The 18,335-nt window shown below is 38.3% G+C and overlaps 1 protein-coding gene across 1 annotated transcript in view; it reads right to left on the bottom strand.

Annotated features, from left to right (window-relative positions):
* Acss3 (acyl-CoA synthetase short chain family member 3) overlaps window positions 1-18,335 on the bottom strand; it is a 161,697-nt gene that overhangs the window by 81,966 nt on the left and 61,396 nt on the right. The window contains exons 4-5 of the mRNA XM_087902008.1: window positions 14,652-14,786; window positions 10,425-10,565 (exon numbers count right to left, since the gene is read on the bottom strand). Coding sequence (XP_087758134.1) covers window positions 10,425-10,565; window positions 14,652-14,786 — 276 coding nt within the window. The remainder of the gene's footprint in view (window positions 1-10,424; window positions 10,566-14,651; window positions 14,787-18,335) is intronic.

Genomic DNA, 18,335 nt, shown 5'->3' with positions numbered 1-18,335 from the left:
TTGGTAAGTAGCCAGACAGGAGCTATAGGTGGGTCAACCAGAACAGGAGAATTCTGGGAAGAGGAATGGCTCAGTCTGCAGTCATCACCCAGACACAGAAGAAGCAAGATGAGAATGCTTCACTGATTAAAGGTATTAAGCTGCATGGCTAACACAGGCAAGAATTATGGGTTACTATAAGATGTAAGAGTTAATAAGAATCCTGATCTAATAGACCAAGCAGTTTATAACTAATGTAGGCCTCTGTGTGTTTCTTTGGGACTGAATGACCTAGGGACTGGGTGGGACAGAAACCTCTGCGAACACTCAGTGACTGTATTCAGGCTCTCCAATGACAACGCAGGTAGTCACCAATACAATCACAGGGTATGACCAGTTTAGGCTATGCATTCATTGCTGCCAGGAGTCTTAGCCAGAGCCTGTAGGCTCTCTTGGTAGTTTTCCTTGCGTCAGACTTCCACCCATTCCAGTAAAGCACCCCTTTTCAGTAATCTCTCTCAGCACTCTCCCCTCTGCACACCCTGAGCCTGGACCCTCAAATTCACATCATCCTGTGTGAAGTAATCCAGATCCGGAAAAACAAACATGGAGTGTACTCACTCATAAGTAGATATTAGCTGTGAAGTAAAGAATAACCATGCCACAATCCACAGACCTAGAGAGGCTAGCTAACAATCAAGGCCCAAGGGAGATCTCATAGATCTCCCTGGGAAGGGGAAACAAAAGAGTTATCCTGTATAGACTGGGAGGATGGGCATGGGACATTTGCAAATCGTCAGTCTCCCTACGGGAAGAAAATATGTTTGAGGATCTGAGAGATAAATATCTTGTTATTTGTTGTGGATTAGTTACCTCCTAACTGAAACAATTTCTCCCATGCAGAAGGGGGGGATCATAATGTTAGAAAAACTAATAAAACTTAAAGGGTCCAAGACCTTAGGAATTTACAATTGTCACAAGGTTTTCCCTAAAGTGGCAAGCAGTAAGCAACTTCTAGGGAAAAGGATACTCTCTAGTAGAGCTGCCTACAAGTTGTGCAGTGAACTCTAGGGATGAAGAGTTCAGCGTCTGTTACTGACTCACACGGTAGTGGGCTTTTGATGATATGGCTAGCTGCCTTTGCATCAGGTATGCTCCAATAACCAAGCTCCAACAAACTCATATGTTATACAGCATAGGCTTGGCCGGAACTCTTTGCTTTATCATCAGTGCCCGGTCTCAGGAAATAAGCATTTGTTTACACCTTCTTCCCAAAAGTTACATCATGGAATTGGTACCTGGACAGTTATTGACAGAACCAAAGGTCAGCTGTTGAGGAGAAGCTGCATGGTCCATGCATGGTCCATTACAGATGCTATGCAAGTTGATTCATCTGTGGGTAGATATTTGTGAAGGCAATGTTTGTATAGCTGCATTGCCGTTTATTGTAATGGATGTTGTGCCTTCTTGCTGAACTAAAATCTGCATGATCTCTGTGATAAATGATAAATCCTGCAATCAAAACCAATTCTTCAGTTCTTTAAAAAGAGTCACAATGAGGGGATCTCACAACAGCCAGCTTCCTCTATATGTTGTGAAGTAGCATGCCTCATTCATGAGTGAAGTCCCCCTCAGGAGCATGGAGATGCCCTTATAACACCTGAAGGACTAGGAAATACATTGCAATCCCTGAAAGTATCATATATCTACCTGAACAGTAAGCAGGCTATAGTGCCTGCTGTGTGTCCTTTGCCATTGGGATAAGAAATGCAACTAAGACTGAGAAGTCTTCACAGGAAACAGAAAATTGTCCATATATGGGAAGAATTGCAATGGAAATGGATATTTATAAGATATCTTTTGCATAAGCATCTGATTTTTTGTGGGGTTGGAATACAAGTGAGGATGAAATTGACTTGTTAGTTTGTCATTCCTTAAAACTGACAAGATGCAAGAATATAAATTAGGCATTGCTGAAGATTCCTTCCTGACATTTAAATTCTCGAAACCCACGTGAATAACTGGACAATAAAAAAGGGGGAGAATAAATAAGATAGAAATGAGAAAAGATACCCTTTAGGTCTGACCTTTAATACAAAGGAAGTGAAAACTCCATCTTTCCATACGGAGATGAGGGCTTTGAAAATGGTTCAGTACAAGAAACGATGAGAATCGGGGAATATTCTGTCTTTGAACAGTTTGAATTAGTAAAGAATTTCAACGAAAGAATGAAAGCACCTCTTATAGCCTGGTTTGTAAGACTGTGGGGCATGTGGGTTAATAGGATCAGTCTCAGTGCTGTGGCGGTAGAGAAACGAAGTGATATAACTTTTCTTCACTCCTAGAGAAAAAAGAATGCATAACCAGAGGCAAGACAGAAGAAATCAGTCTCTGATGAACTGACTTATTTGGACTAAGCTATTAGAGACCCTTGGTTATCACTGACTGATCTCTCCATAAATATCACAGACAAGAAGACCAGCGAGGAAGACAGTCATTACTAATGGAAGTAATTATGAGAGAGGTGATATATTTGATGGTTACTTCACTGTGCTAGATAGGATTGTGTTCAGCAGCAGAGTTAAGGAAGAGGTTGATTCATTAGATATCAGGGTGCTGGCATGGGCTTTGAACTGGCAAACGTTGATTGACAACTTGTCAGTATTCATAATTATCTAAAACACAAACTTCAGCATAGGCCTGTGAAGGAGTTTCTAGATTAGGTTAATTAAAATAGGAAAAGCCTATTGTCTTTTATGTGTCTTTTACCATTCCATGGACTGCATAATAAAGAGGTATTAAGGTCAGTGTAGCCTTAAACGCTGAGAGAAAAATAGAGAAAGATAAAAAGCATTTGCTTCCAAAAATAGGATATTTTATCACTGTAACAAGAAAGGTGTCTAACAGAAAATCTGTCCTGTGGTTGGAGCTGTTGAATGTGATGAACCTAACCCTGAGTTCTTTGGCCTTAGGAGAGATGTTGGAGAGTCTGGAACATTGGCTAGAAAAGGTTTTGAAGACCACAAGCATAGCTTAATCAGCTCTCTTGTGGGGGTCTCAAAGGACAAAAAAGTCATGCTAAATTCAAATAGGGGTGGCTTCATTCATGAGGTTCCAGAAGCTATCAGAAATTGAGCTACAGATGACCAGTGTTATGCTCTGGGAAACAATCTGGTTGCATCCTGCCGGTTCCGTGAGAACTCTAGCAAGACTAAATTCAAAAGTTAAGTAAATGTCTTGAAGAAATCTCAAGACAGGATAACATTTGGGTTATGTTATATGTACTGATCATTGCTCTTATCCACACTAACAAAAAAGAGAAAGAGAGGCAGAAAAAGAAAGAGAGACAGAAACATGGAGAAAATGGGGGAGGGGGAATAAAACAAGAAGATACTTAAAATGTGTGGTTGGTCGAGGGAAAATGGATTACTGAATTCAAAGTTACAAATAAATCATGTTCTAAAGCACTTGCTTGAATTCAGTGTTGTTAAAGAGAAATCTGCTGTTCTGCACTGATACAACAGAATAGGTTTCCTGTGGACAAGAGCTTATATTTGCAGGGCTCCAGCTATGGAAAATAGAAATGGATTTGAAAAGAGACAATGTAGACTGAGACCACCAAACCAAGGTTTCCATGCTTAAAACAACTGTCAAAGAAAATGTTTCCATGGGGATAGACTCGACCCCCAAATGACACCAAATCTAGACAGTGCTACATACGGGGTACTTGTGTACAGGCATAAAAGATGCAAGAGGGCAATATGAAATCATAGAGCATATGCCAAGTTTCTATAAGGTCACTGCAACCAAGCCATGTGAACCAGAGATCTATCCTGTGCAAATTCCTGAGGTCATTGTGCAAAGCAATGATGGTGACGTCCAAGTTGAAGTGGAGATATCAGGATGCTGGGGATGCCAAGGCCATGGAGAGCCTGCCAAGAAAAACTGGTTACACAGAGCACAGCAGGCCCAAACGAGAGGCTATGTGTGGAGCAGGTGGCAAATCTGGAGGAGTGAAGCTAGCCAAAGCCTCCCAGGTGATTACATGACAATATCTGGTGCCTGACATGGTACTGCAAGATATGGAGTTTGACCCACCAAGCTTTATTCTTTTTGTTTCCCTTTTCCTTGTTCTGCCCCCCATTACTCTCTGTTAGAATGGAAATACTTAGTCTGTGACATTGTAAATAGAACAAAAAAACATATTTTTGTTTTTAATTTGATAAAGGTTCAACATCAAGCAATTGTTCCAATTCCCAGAAAAGACTTAGACTTCAGACTCTTAAACAGTGTTAGGATTGCTAAAGACTATAGGGCCTTTTGATGTTGGGCTGAATTTATTTTCCACCACGACAATGACTAAAACTCTAAGGGGACAAGGGTTAAAGGTTAAAGGCTTAAAAGTTATCTATTAGAGAACTAGGGCAAGGGCTCAGTGGGTGAAGAATTTGCCATGCAGGCAAAGACCTAACTTGTGATATGTAGAATTCATGGAACTCTCTACTAAAGAGCATGTGTCTGTAATCGCCTCTCTAATCCATTCCTCCTCTGTTTCTATTCAGAAAGGGACAGGTTTCCCATGGTGTCAACAACGTACTGCATACCAAGATGAGGTGGGACTAAGATCCTCCCCTGTATTAAGGCTGGGCAAGGCTGCTCATAGGAGCTCATGGAGTCTGGACCAATAGTTAGGGAGCCTATAGCAGAGCAGCCTAGGCCTTCTACATATGTGGGATAACTGTGTATCTTGGTCTACTTCTGAGAATCCTAGCAGTGGGAGCAAGGCCTGTCCCTAATGCTTTGCCTGGCTTTTTAGAAGCTATTCTTAATATTTTATGTTCTATTTTGTTTTGGTTTGCTTAGTTTTTATTTTTGGGGAGAAGAGTGGTCAGGGATTTTGTACTACCAAGAAGACCAACTAATGTCGTGCTTTAGTGGCTTTGCTGAGTCTCATGTTGGGGCTTGAGATTCATGAAGTAAGAAGGCTCTAGCAGTTCGAAATGATTTAGGCTGGCATGGCAAACCGGGTTCCCAAAGTGCTGAAGCAATCGAGAAAGAGAAAAATGATCAAAAGGCAAAACAAAAGAGCTCAGCCCAGGTCAGTGAAAAAGATGTGGCAATTCTGTGTCCAGGCAGTCCTAGAGAAGACAATAACAGAAAGCTAGGTGCTATGGTAATGAGCATCTGGAAGTTTTTAAATTTTGAGCAATGATTCATGGGAGACTTGAGTGGGAAAATTGTGTAAGTAATAAAAAATTGGAGAGAATAAACTTGCCCTAGGTGTGGGTGATTACAGTATGTGCTGTACATTTTTTGCTTGTACTGGGGATATAGATATTCCCCTTCTGCCCAGGGCCCTTTCAACAGCCAGGTGTAGATAGTTGAAAGGCAAGAACTGTAGTACTTCTCCAAAATGTATTGATAAGACTTGGAAGCCAGCTCTATTGGCACTCAGATCAGAACAAGGCCTCTCTCTTTCTCTGCAAAGAATAGACCCAAAGGTACAAACTGACCCCATCAAGATTATCTGGATTGGGGATGCACTCGGTAGAAGCACTGTAGCAGTAACCCAAGATTTGAATGCCAGAAGACTAATAGAAACTTAAGTGTAGATTATATTTACATAAACTTAAGGCTGGATGGGCCGGTGTCATCCATCAATGACAAATATCACTCTTGATGAAACAAATGATGCAAATGCAGGGAATTTCTCTCTCTCTCTCTCTCTCTCTCTCTCTCTGTGTGTGTGTGTGTGTGTGTGTGTGTGTGTGTGTTGTGTCTCCCTAGCCATCTAAGGCTGATGGACGGTGGCATAAAAGAGACGCCTTTGGGCCCTCAGAAATCCTGCCCAACTTGTGTAAAAATGGTTTCACTATATTATTTGAATTCTTCAGTGTTGGGGAAATATTTGTAATGACAAGATAAACAGCTGTCACGAAATTTTTAAGAAAGTATCCACTGGGTGGTGATAGTACATGCTTTTAATCCCAGCACTCAGGAGGGAGAGGCAGTGGATTTCTGTGTGTTCAAGGCCAGCCTGCCTGGTCTTTAAGAACTAGTTCCAGTACAGGACAGTCTTAAAAGCTACAGAGAAACCTGCCTCAAGAAAGAAAGAAAGGAAGGAAGGAGGGAGGGAAGGAAGGAAGGGAGGGAGGGAGGGAGGGAGGGAGGGAAAGAAAGAAAGAAAGAAAGAAAGAAAGAAAGAAAGAAAGAAAGAAAGAAAGAAAGAAAGAAAGAAAGAAAGAAAATCCTTCCTATGTAGGTGGTGAAGGTATACCAAAATTCTACAGGTGTTTCTGGGTTTTTGTAAAGACCAATGCTAAAGAAGGGCTTTGACTGGTGTGATTTTATGTTAGAATTAGAAGTAGGTCCCTAAAGCTAAACACATTACACGTTTTGGTTCTAAGACTTGGGTGGCTTTTGTCACCCATTGTCCTGCTTGGTGTGGACCATGCACATTAAACCACCAATATACAAACCATTATGTGTCCATTGACGAGTGTTATAAGTTCAATGAAGTGTTTTCTAATTCAATTTTAGGATCCTCCTACAGAATAATTTGTTCTTAAAATTGCAATCCAAGAAAAATAACTATGTCTCCGGAGGTTAATCCCAGCATGAAAGTGATTGGTCACTATTATTTTGTTAAATGGATGTGAGGTGTCTGTTAATTGCCTTCGAAATATTTGGGTTTTATGCACAGATTATTATAAACGTTTGTTGGATATGAAGGGAAAATTCTTTATTTCCCCAGCAGATGGTGATTGCCGCACTTTCATAACAAGGCAGGCTCTAGAGAATACGTGACTGTTGTCATGATACAGTGGCCTCATGCTCAAGCATAAATGAAATAAAATAGCCAGACTAATACAGAGCAGTATATCAACCCATGCAAGGCTCAGGGTACATGATGGAAGAGTGGATGGGAAAAGAGCCTGGGCATCAGTAGGGGACATTGTGTGGTTATTTCCTCCAAATTGAAATGTTCCCTGTTCTAGAAAATAAGAGGCTCATCGAATGATAAAACTTACAAAGCTTAGAATGATTGGAATGGTATATAATTTGAAAGGTGTTTATTTGGGGGTGATAGAAAAACAGGAATCAATTGCCACAGAAGTGGGAAGTCTCCAGTGGAGTTCCTATGAATAGGGGTGAGATATGAGCATTTTGGTGATGTAGCTAGCCTTGCGTCATTATGCTCCTTGAAGCAATCCCTTCTTATAATCCCTGGTTTCTGTAAGTAAAGCCAGTATGATCTCTAGATTGACTGGAATAATTTCTGTGTCTGTCTCAGTGACCCACGTGGGGCAAATAGATGTTTATTCACCTCTATCCAGGAAAAAAAAATCATACAACAGCATACCACATGTCTTACTTTGCAAATCCACCCACTCTGTGATTTGAAAGCCAGACCTACACACTGGTGATTCACAGGGCTATATCCAGCTCCCAGGGTAGCTCTTGGAATCAGGCTCATTTCCAATGACTGACTGTACTAGTATTAATATCCCAAACATACGCCATACACAGTATGTTCAACACCAACCCCAGAAACCATATCAAGACCATTTTCCTTTTTATCTGTTCTCAAATTCAAACTCCTGGTTTCTTCTCTGTCTCACTCCTAAGACAAGTTTGATTCATGCCAATTAGTTGTGCTGTCCTGTAAAGGGACATTTCCTGTTCTGACCACCTGGTCCCAAATAAACATTCAGGGGCTTATATTAGCTATAAATGCTTAGCTGATAGCTCAGGCTTTTTACTAGCTAACTCTTAAATTTAAATTAACCCATATTTCTAGGTTTGCTTTGCTACATATCTCATGACTTAGTACCTCATTTTTTTTGTTTTTTTTTTTTGGTTTGGTTTTTATTTGTTTATTTGTTTGTGGTTTTGTTTTGTTTGTTTTTTTTTTAGAAACATGGTTTCTCTGTAGCTTTGGTGCCTGTCCTGGAACTAGCTCTTGTAGACCAGGCTGGCCTCGAACTCAAAGAGATCTGCCTGCCTCTTCCTCCCGAGTGCTCGGATTAAAGGCATGTGCCACCACCGCCCAGCTTGGTACCTCATTTTTTAACATGTCCTACTTGTTCGGCAGCTGGCTGACAATGCCAGACTCTGCCCTTCTTCTTCCTATCATCCTTAGTTTCATGCCCTATCTATACTTCCTGCCTGATTACTAGTCAATCAGCATTCTATTACACGAATTTGAGTGAGAAATCTTTACAGTGTACAAGAGGATTATTCCACAGCACAGTCCTAAGTGAAATGCTAAGCCATAGAGCCTGAAAAACAATCTTCTCGTCTTTGTCAAGTATCTCTGCCACAAATTGATTACTGTCTGTATCGTATTACTCATAGCCATACATATTTGCATCCTCCTAGATTAGGAATATGAATTACTCATATTTTATCTGTTTTGCATAGAATGAACACTCAATGCATGTATATTCAACTGAGCAACGCTTCCTCCAACATATTGAAATAAACTGTTTTCAGGATAGTCCATGATGTAAGAACAGAGAGAATATAGAAGAAACATCCAAAGATTATTTTCAGTGTAGGCATGAGAAGAATCAATAAGGGAAGTCTCTAAGCCAGAGAAAACATGAGGCAGCTACAAACTGCGTTTTTCAAATTTAGTGCCCTATTTGTTAAGTTTACTGCATTTCTTCCGTATTGGCTGAATCAGTCTTCTGATGGAAACAGCTCTTCTGTTCCTCTGATCAGTCGGAATCCAGGTAACAGAGAATTGCAGGGTGATCTGAAGTCTCAGTATAGTGTGTGTGTGTGTGTGTGTGTGTGTGTGTGTGTGTTAGATGTTTTTGCCAAACTAAGGTGGTATATTTGTCATCATCTGTCTTGAGTTTAATGAGGTTATGCCATTTTTAGTCTTAGGGTTTTTCTTTCATATTAAGACTTTTATATAAAATCATAGCTTTGCTGAACCCGGTACAATTTTATGGAGAAATGTCCATTTGAACTGCATGAAGCATATGAATAAGAAAAATGAAGTGAGAATAAATCACATGGACTGCTTAAAATACAACCAAAAATCTTAGTCTTCAATAATGAAGAAATATTAACTTTTCAAATGACTAGAGTTGTAACAAAAGTGCTAGATTCTAATTCAATATAAATATCACTTTGCATATGCACATACCTAGTTTGACAACCAACAAAAAACAAAAGATTAATGGGCATCCACCGCATGTAGTATACAATGAAAAAAAGCAATGCAACAAAACACGTAATCTCTATGGATATATTCTCATACCAGATATTTTCTTTTTGACAGAAAACTTTTCCATGGAATACCGTAAATTTCTTTTTAAAAGTAAATCTAACGGCATCAATATCTTAATATGCTTGAGATTATATTTTCCAAACATCTAATTATAACAAGGAAATGCACTAAGAGATGGAGAGGATTTTGAAACATTGATCTCCCTGTAAAATTCTCATTTAATGAGTAGTGAGCCATCTAATTAAGACACACACAAGGAAAATATGAAGTTGTTTGAAGGATGTCTTATTAAAGACATCATCCTAATCTGTCATTTGTCGATAACCAGATACATTTTTGAATATTGATGCTTTAATTTTTTGCTTTGCAAAAATACTTTTCATGACAGATGAATGAAAGGATATCATGTATCTCCTTTTTATAAATTAAATAGTTGAATAATATAGACAAACAGTCTCTGACTCAAACTGTCTAGACTTCAACTTCAAATTTCTAGTAACATATTAAATTATCTTCAGTTTAATGTCTACTTGAGTGCCATCAAGATGGATCAGATGATCAAAGTACTTGTCACCCAGTGTGAAGTCCTGAGTTTGATCACTAGAACCCACACGACACAAGGGAAGAACCAACTCTTGTGTCTTATCCTTTATCTTTTACATGTATGCTATGGCATACAGGGTCACCCCTTACATACCCAAACACACATATTCAAAATAAGTAAATGTAAATACATCCATTTTATAGCATATAGAACACACACCTCATTTAAAAGAATAAAATTATCTTTTCAAACATATCTTTTACTTTCTGCTCAAGCACAGTGCCACAAAATTAAACACAGTAAGTGTTATATACAGTAAACTATATATAACTACATATATATATTCACTTACTATATATAACTATATATAACTATATATATATATAACAAAATATCATTAGACCAATATTCGATTAACAACATACTGAAATTATCAGCTCGCCAAACCAGCTATTTACTGTTGACAGATGGGAAATTTGAACAAAGAGCGTCAAGGTGTTTCCTTTTAAAGAATATGTGGCCAAAATTTATTAAAGAAATAAAGGAACTGTGTCTAATCATCAAGATAAAACCTGAAAATTTTTCATTCCGTAATCACGTAGATTCACTCCAACAAAAATCTGCCGCCATGGTGGAAATCCCAAAAGAAGCCAATACCTTAGGTAGCCCTGTTGTTCCAGAAGTGTAGAGAATGTACAGCGGGTGCTCCGAGAGCACAGGCACACAGTCATGTGACTGGGCTTTGGCCATTTCTTCTTCCCAATCAAGATCACGATCTGACTTCAATGGAACTTTCTCCTAAACAGCAAAAATGTAAAAATGTGCACAGTAAATATAGGAGATTATGTTACAGGAGAGCCAAGGAACGTATAAACCTGTAAGTGTGAACATCCATTAGAAAGCCTTGTCTTCATGACACGAGCACTGGATTTATGAATAAATCTCAAAGTTACAACTTAAGTCAGATTCTTTAATGAACTATCTTTTTACACAATCCAGTGGTTTGATGTCACTTTCCATCTCATGGATAAAAACCACGTTTTTATTGCATTCTAAGACTACCCTAAGCAATTCAAAGTGATTCTGTCGTGTTCTTTAAGTCCTTGAGCTTAATTAACCCAGACATACATGTTTCCAAATATGAATGTGTACAAGTAACTAAAAACTAAGTTCCAATTGACCCTTTAATTTAGAAGGTCTGTCCTCACCAGGAAATATCACCTAATGCTTCAAATATCTTTATTTATACAGGGACATTTGGGAATCACACTACAGTCACCTTTCTAATGGCCACCTCAAGTCACCTTCACAGACAAGAAACAGTTCCCTGCTTCAAAATCAAAAAGAACAGGTGACAACACCGAGAATGTTTTCCTCCTCCTCAATCATTAATATAATAAAAAAAAAAACAAAGTTGTTTTTCCTCCCTCAAGAGCAATATTTTGTTTTGTAAATTTTGTGATAACAGTCATGTCATCTAAATGATACAACTTTAAGTAAATTATGCAGTTATAGGACAGGCACCAAAGCTACACAGAGAAACCCTGTCTTGAAAAACAAAAAACAAACAAACAAACAAAAAAGGCATTAAGTGGGAGGAAAAATGCTAAATAGGGAGTAGGGTTGAGCAAAAGTCACTTTAATGAGAAACTACAGCCATCTAGGTAAGAGATCATGTTGACTGTTTCTCACAACCAGGAATCCTTATCAGGAAGAGTGTTTTGTATGCTTTTTGTTTTGTTTTGTTTTGATAGTCTGTATCACTGACTGGCATGGAACTCATTATGTAATTGGGCATGCCTCAAAATCACAGAGATTTGCCTGCCTCTGCCTCCAGAGTTCTGGGGTTAAAGCCTGCACTCCGACACCTGGCATATCAGGAAGTTTATAGTGAAGAAATACATAAACACAGGCAGAGACCAATTGTGCAAAGTTTAATAGAATAAACGAACAACACAGCCAGACACTTACGCAGCGACTGACTTTGTCAAGACAATGTCAGGGCTAAGCTCACAGGCTTCAGGGCACTCCCAAAAGAAAGTCACTTCCAAACTTTCTAGGATCTCCACTATTAACCAGGTCTATAAACACTTTTAATTCATTTACATGTACACATTGACAAATTATGCATCAGGGCAATATCATGAATACAATATGTCTGCGTAAATTCATTTTGTAGATAAACATCTGAACTAAGCACCATTTGTGTATTTTAAGCACAGCTGACATCTCTTGCCGCCCTCGGATAGGCAGCAGCTGATACCATTTAAATAAACAACAGAGAACTGTAAGCAAATTGTGTTTCCATTTCGTTTTATGCATGAGATAAAAATAAGCAATTCCGAATTGTCGAAGCTTTACCATCCTAACTGTAGAACTGTAAAAATCATCACATTGCAAAGTGAAAACTGAATTGTGATTGCAAACATCTTTGATTTTTACAAGCCCCTAATGAAATGGGCATTAGGAAAAAAATGGTTATTCTTTAGGCTAAGAAAAAATGTATGTGTAAAAGATTCCAGAGAAATGAAGGGAGAATTAGCAATATTGGCATTTACTGTGTAAAGTGTGTTTGTGTGTGTGTGTGTGTGTGTATGTGTGAGTGTGTGTGTGTGTGTGTGGTGTATGTGAGTGTGGTGTGTGTATATGAGTGTGTGTGATGTGTGTGTGTGTGGTATGTGTGAGTGCTGTTTGTATTGTGACCTTGGTATGTGTGTGTGAGCGTGTGAGTGTGGTATGTGTGTGTGGTGTATGTTGTGTGGTGTGCGTGTATGTGTGAGTGTGTATGTATGTGTGTGGTGTGTGTGAGTGTGTGTGTGAGTGTGTGTGTGGTGTGTATGTGGTTTGTATGTGTGCAGTATGTGTGTTTGGTGTGTGTATGTGTGACTATGGTATGTGTGTGTGTGTGTGTGTGTGGTGTGAGAGTGTGTGGTGTGTGTATGTTGTGTGGTGTGTGTGTATGTGTGAGTGAGTGTGTGTGTGTGTGTGTGTGTGTGTGTGTGTGTGTGTCTATGTTGGCAAGTCCTCCCAGATACTAAAATTTTTATCACACAGCATTGAAAGAATGCCATGGAAACAAGTGATATTCCTTTGGTTCTGTCATAGTTTCCTTGAGCCATAGGAGGAGCAGCCAAACTTTTAACTCATTGGGCAAAAGTGCAACTAGTTAATAAGATACAATACCTGTCCTCATAATTTGTTTCTCTCTAAATTCAAAGTAAACTGAACCCACCGGGTTTAATTACTGTCTAAATAGTAGGACTCATATAAAGAGAAAATGTATTAAAAGATTTCATCTGTATCACTGGAGGGGCAAGTTGGGGAAAGGCCAAAAGGAAGAAAGGGAGCCAGTAAGGTGGGGTAAAGCGATAAAACAATTCTATCAAGAAAGAAGAATAACACTAAAATGTGGATAAAGAGTCTGAATATTTAAACATCACGTGTTTATATAGAACAGAATAGATAGCATATATCTTGTTGTTTGAAAGTTATCAAACCACAGTTCAAACCTTGCTCTATCCATTAGCTAGACTTTGCGTATTGCCTGGTTCACGGCTCAGTGTCTCCAGCAGCAAAATGGAGCCAGGTATAAGATCCAACTCATTGACCTGTGAGAACTAAATAAGTAAAGGCACTGGAAACCAACTCACATTGTTCCCAGTGTAACACAAGGCCTCCACAACTCCTAAGTGAACACTTACCTGTGTGTAAACAGTAGAATCAAATGGATGTTTCTGTGGGAGCATTTCTGCTTGTCCCATCCCTCTCCTCACCTACACTCTGCTCAGGCGCTGACTTTGTGTTCCTTGATTTAAGTGGCAGTCGTGTCTCTTAAAAAAAAATGTGCTTGAAAGAATCTTGGCCTTCATCTCTGAGACAGTAGGAACATTAAATCCACCGAGTGCCACAGTTCGTGAACCACAGCACTGAAGCTTCACAAGGGAATTTATTGTGGCAATGATTCTTGTTATGTGCTCATCAAAATGACAGTCTTAAGACGCTAGTCTCCAAACTTGTCAATTAAGTATTTTCTGATGAGATCCTCTCAAGAGGTCTAAAAAGCAACACACCAGCGTTTGCGATTTTGTAATTTATCTTTTGCAAAAAGAAAGATGATCTACTGAACACTTGGCTTGGTCCTACTGTATGCAGTTGCGGAATTTATTGAGTATAGAAGCAAGGTGGCCATCAGGTCAAGGTTACAAGAAAAAGTATAAAATATTTTCATTGCTGTAATCTTTCATCCTCCGTGAATGATAGACTAATTCATCTGTATAGAATAGTCAAGTTTGATTTTTCTGAACATAGTCTATCTCTGGATGAGAAAACAAACACTTTCCTTAATTTTTGAAAGATACTTTTTGTATGACAAATCAGACCTTTCCAATAGATGATGACATACACATTCAAAGCACAAGTGATGGAGGCCAAATCAGGACTGTCATTAATGAGGCAGGTTACTTAGTCTTAATGCACAATGATTCCTTTTCCTCAAAGAAGACTAACAGCACCCTCTAATTCATACAATTCTTAGAAGATTGTTTTTAATTATGCTTGAATCTTGAAGAAGATATCCATAGTATCTTGAAATCCAAGCAGTAAGCAGGTAGCTAGTATTTGCTAAGATTATCACAAAACTTAAAGTCATAAATGACAGCCCAGGAGAAGCATACACAAAGTATTGCTGTCACCTGCATTTGTGCGCCTTATTATATGTTCTTCTCACCTAGTTTCCCATAGACACTATCATGTGCATTTTTTTTTGCTCCTTTAATTACAATCATTTTCAGGATATTTCGTCATTTACATCTATAGTTTTCAAATGACTAAAATTATTTTTGGCACAACACTATCTGCAAGAAGAAGGTTAAAGTTTCAAATTACCATATTTGGACGGTTGTAAATGAGAACTCTGCCTGGTCTGTGCTGTCCCATTCTCAGGGCTTCTTCCAAAAGTGGGATGTATTCGACCTTTCGTCCAGGTTCAATGCCAAATGATGCCGTCACAACCAACTTGGGCTAAAATAGGAAGAAGAAGTGATAGAAAAGAAAGGTTTTAATAATCTTAGCTAAAGTCATCATAAAACTTCAGTGCTGACGGTCAGTTTAATATTTTGAAAGAAATAGTCGAATGGTTTTTGTTCACTATTACACAATGCTCTGAAAATCAGCAAGCCCTCTTTTTTAAAACTGCTAACACATAAAATCTCACTTCCCTATTCAAAATCATAGACTTAATGAAGCTAAGGGCTCGTAAGTATGAGCTATATAAAATACCTTCCAAAGAATTCATTAAACCAAATAAAGCTCCCATGATCCAAAGAAATGCTAGTCTCTGTTACAGTCATACACACACAGGTATATACATATTTTCAGACCCAAATGCACCTACATGCTCTCATGCGCACATGCGCACACGCACACACACACACACACACACACACACAAAACGATCTTTTTGTTTATTAGAGTATTGTATCTCTTACGTGATAAGAACAAAACAAGTAGCAAGTATTGTAAGGTTTTCTGTATAAATGTTAACTCTTAAATACTGTAAAATAAGGCAGTCAAAACAGAGATTTTAGTGATTTTTTTCCTCATTGTTAATACGGAATTATGTTAATAAATATTATGTAGCTTTAAACTTATTATCATTATCATTATCATTATAATTCTTTTGAGTCCAAATCTCACCATGATTGTCCTGGAACTGACTACATAGAGCAGACTACCCTCAAACTCACAGCAATCTTCATGCTTTCCCTCCTAAGTATTGGGGCCAAAGGTATGAGCCACTATACCTATCTTATATTAATTTTCTTAAAAGGGTCCCCAAATAATTTTTTTCAATCTCTTAAGTCCAGGACTTGCTCCTGTCATTAAGGTACACTCATCTGCATATTTTAAGTGTAGCTGAAAAATATCCCTGGAATGTCTGTGTTAATTTCTTTCTTTGGAACATGCTTGGTGTGTCTCACATACCAATTCACATACAATTCACACATGTAACTGGACGTTTCTCTCCCACCCACCAGTTCCTGCATTACAACTCTGAGGGTTAATATTAATTGCAAACCTTTTTGCCAACTGCTTAGGTTTCTTACTGGCTAGCTCTACATATAAATTTACCCATTTATAATAATCTATGTATCCCCAAGTGCCCCGTTGGCTTACCGGTAATGGTCTGGCATCTTACTCCTCTGGCGACTGCTGGTGTCTCTCTGACTCCACCATTTTTCTCCATGTATCTTTCTCTGTTTGAATTTCCCACCTTGCTCTACTCTGCCTGGCTTAATATAGTAAGCTCTCCAATGACAAATACGATGGCAATTATTTTTGTGTCTTATGCTTCATACATTGCTTACTACATCATAAATTCTCAATATCAACTGTGAATCTAAGCCAATTTTTTCAATAATTTATAGAAACAAACATGCCCTTATTTTTGTTATTATATTGTTCCAAGACAAGTAATGTAATAAATTAATCAGAAAAAGATAATCATGCCATAGTGTAGCATCTTTACAATATAGTTCATTTATGGAAAGTTTAGACTATGTCAGATATATACACATATAGTCAATTTTGCATTTTGAACGTCGTTTAATGCTCATAGAGTTGAAGCCCACTGCAGTTACATAACTTGCCTCAGGTTAGAAGTGGTAAAAGCAGAGAGAACTGGTTTTATAGTTTCAGAATCTTTCTATTCTACTCTAGTAAGTTGATATTAAAAAAAACATAGAGAAAATAGAAACTATTCTTATTTTGTTTTATTATATTCTAATGATACACATTTTAATTTGGCTCACATTTTAGTACTTTTAATATTTGTAAGCATAACACCAGATAACATTTCCTAAAATTAGAATTTGGAACAAATACAACAAATGAACAACACACATAAACCTATAACTCTTGAATAATTAAGGTTAATCCAATAGGAAAGTCTGAAGTAACCCTCTCATGCTCCTGTTGATAGCTTGTATCTGAGATTTTATGGTGTCTAAATAGACTTCAAGTAATACAACCTTTCTCTCTTTATCTGTTAAAGTATTTCTTAGTTCTTTTAAAAAAACATGATATAAAATCAGACATTTCTACTCTGAGTTTGTTAAATTTGACATGACGAATGTCTTTGCACATAAGAAGATGCATTATTCCTGAAATCCATTATTAAGGTTGGTCATGTGTGCCTGCATATCAGAATGAAACTTCTCCAAAGGCATAGCACAAAAAGATTCTGTATTTATATATGTGTGTGTGTACATATATGTGTGCGTGTGTATGTATATATATATATATATATATTTAAGTAATGCATCCAGTATGTTTATGTAAATGGTGTTCAGGATTTCTGTGGCTAAAACCTGAAGTCTACAGCCTCTTCAGAATTTTTTTTTACCCTCAGATTTGCAGGTCAGTGACTGAGAATTCCTTTAGATTGTTTTATGAGCCTTAACTCGATATATTTTTAAAAAGAAGATAAGCAAACAACAACAACAAAAAAACCACAAATAATTCAGGTGGTTAGTTCACAAAATGATTTCCTAGTTCTATTACCTAATGGATTTCCAGATGAAGATATACTGTCTTACCCTGTGCCTGCCTCCCTGGGGGAATTCTTACTATGCTAACTTCTTGCCCTGCGAGGAATGTCTCATTTGGGGCTTAGATAACTGTCCAGCAAGCCATCTCCTCTTTCCTCCTTTCCTCAATCTTCCCACCAACATTCTCCCCCCCCACCCCCACTCCCACACACACATTCACAATTGCTTTACACATAAACTACTTCCTGAATGTTCTTGCTCAAGTTCTCAGAGTCTCCCACACAGCGAGGCTGTCTTCCTAACATCACTTAGAACACAACCTTGCCTACCCCAAACACTGCGTTGTGATTTCTGTAGGTTCAGTGGATCCTATCAGGTGAGCTCTTCTCCTACATTCAATCACACTGATCTACAGCACTCTCCATGATGGCGCTTCTTCCTTCTTGCCTCTCACTCTTCATTTTTATTGGTTGTGGAGCTCATTCTCTCATTCTGGTCAACAAGGAAATCATAGTGCAGATCTCTCTTAAATATGTCCATTTTCCAGAAATCCCTCTTTAGCTACCCAACAACAACAACAAAAAATGTCCCTACCTCTAAATTAGAAGGCTAATCAATGTCTGTAAATCTTTACTGTGGCACCTATATCCTCATCAGAGGGTTCACTCTCTATGGCTACTCCAGAGCTACACTGCCAGCTATATGACTGCCCCAGAAACGAGGTGGCACACAAATCCTAAAACATTTACTCTGTGGCCATTATAGAAAAATATGTGGGGAACACTGCTGAACTCATGAAATGATAATGTCCAACATTTTTACGTGTATCATATAAAGCCATAAATCATGTAGTAGATGACTTAAGGTCACACCTCAAGAATCTCTCACAATAGTTTTACGGAACTTGTTAGCATAGTACCCAATTCAAACATATGAGAGCAATGTTCCAAGCGTTCACTCTTAACCCTGTACCTTTGTGTCAGTCTCTCTGGGTAATAATCTGGGGCATAATAATTTATTA

Source organism: Myodes glareolus, chromosome 26, assembly GCF_982192425.1.
Source record: "Myodes glareolus chromosome 26, mMyoGla1.1, whole genome shotgun sequence".
In the NCBI taxonomy this organism is placed as follows: Eukaryota; Metazoa; Chordata; class Mammalia; order Rodentia; family Cricetidae; genus Myodes; species Myodes glareolus.
The sequence above is the reverse complement of the archived record's forward strand: the minus strand, read 5'-3'. Positions and strand labels throughout refer to the sequence as shown.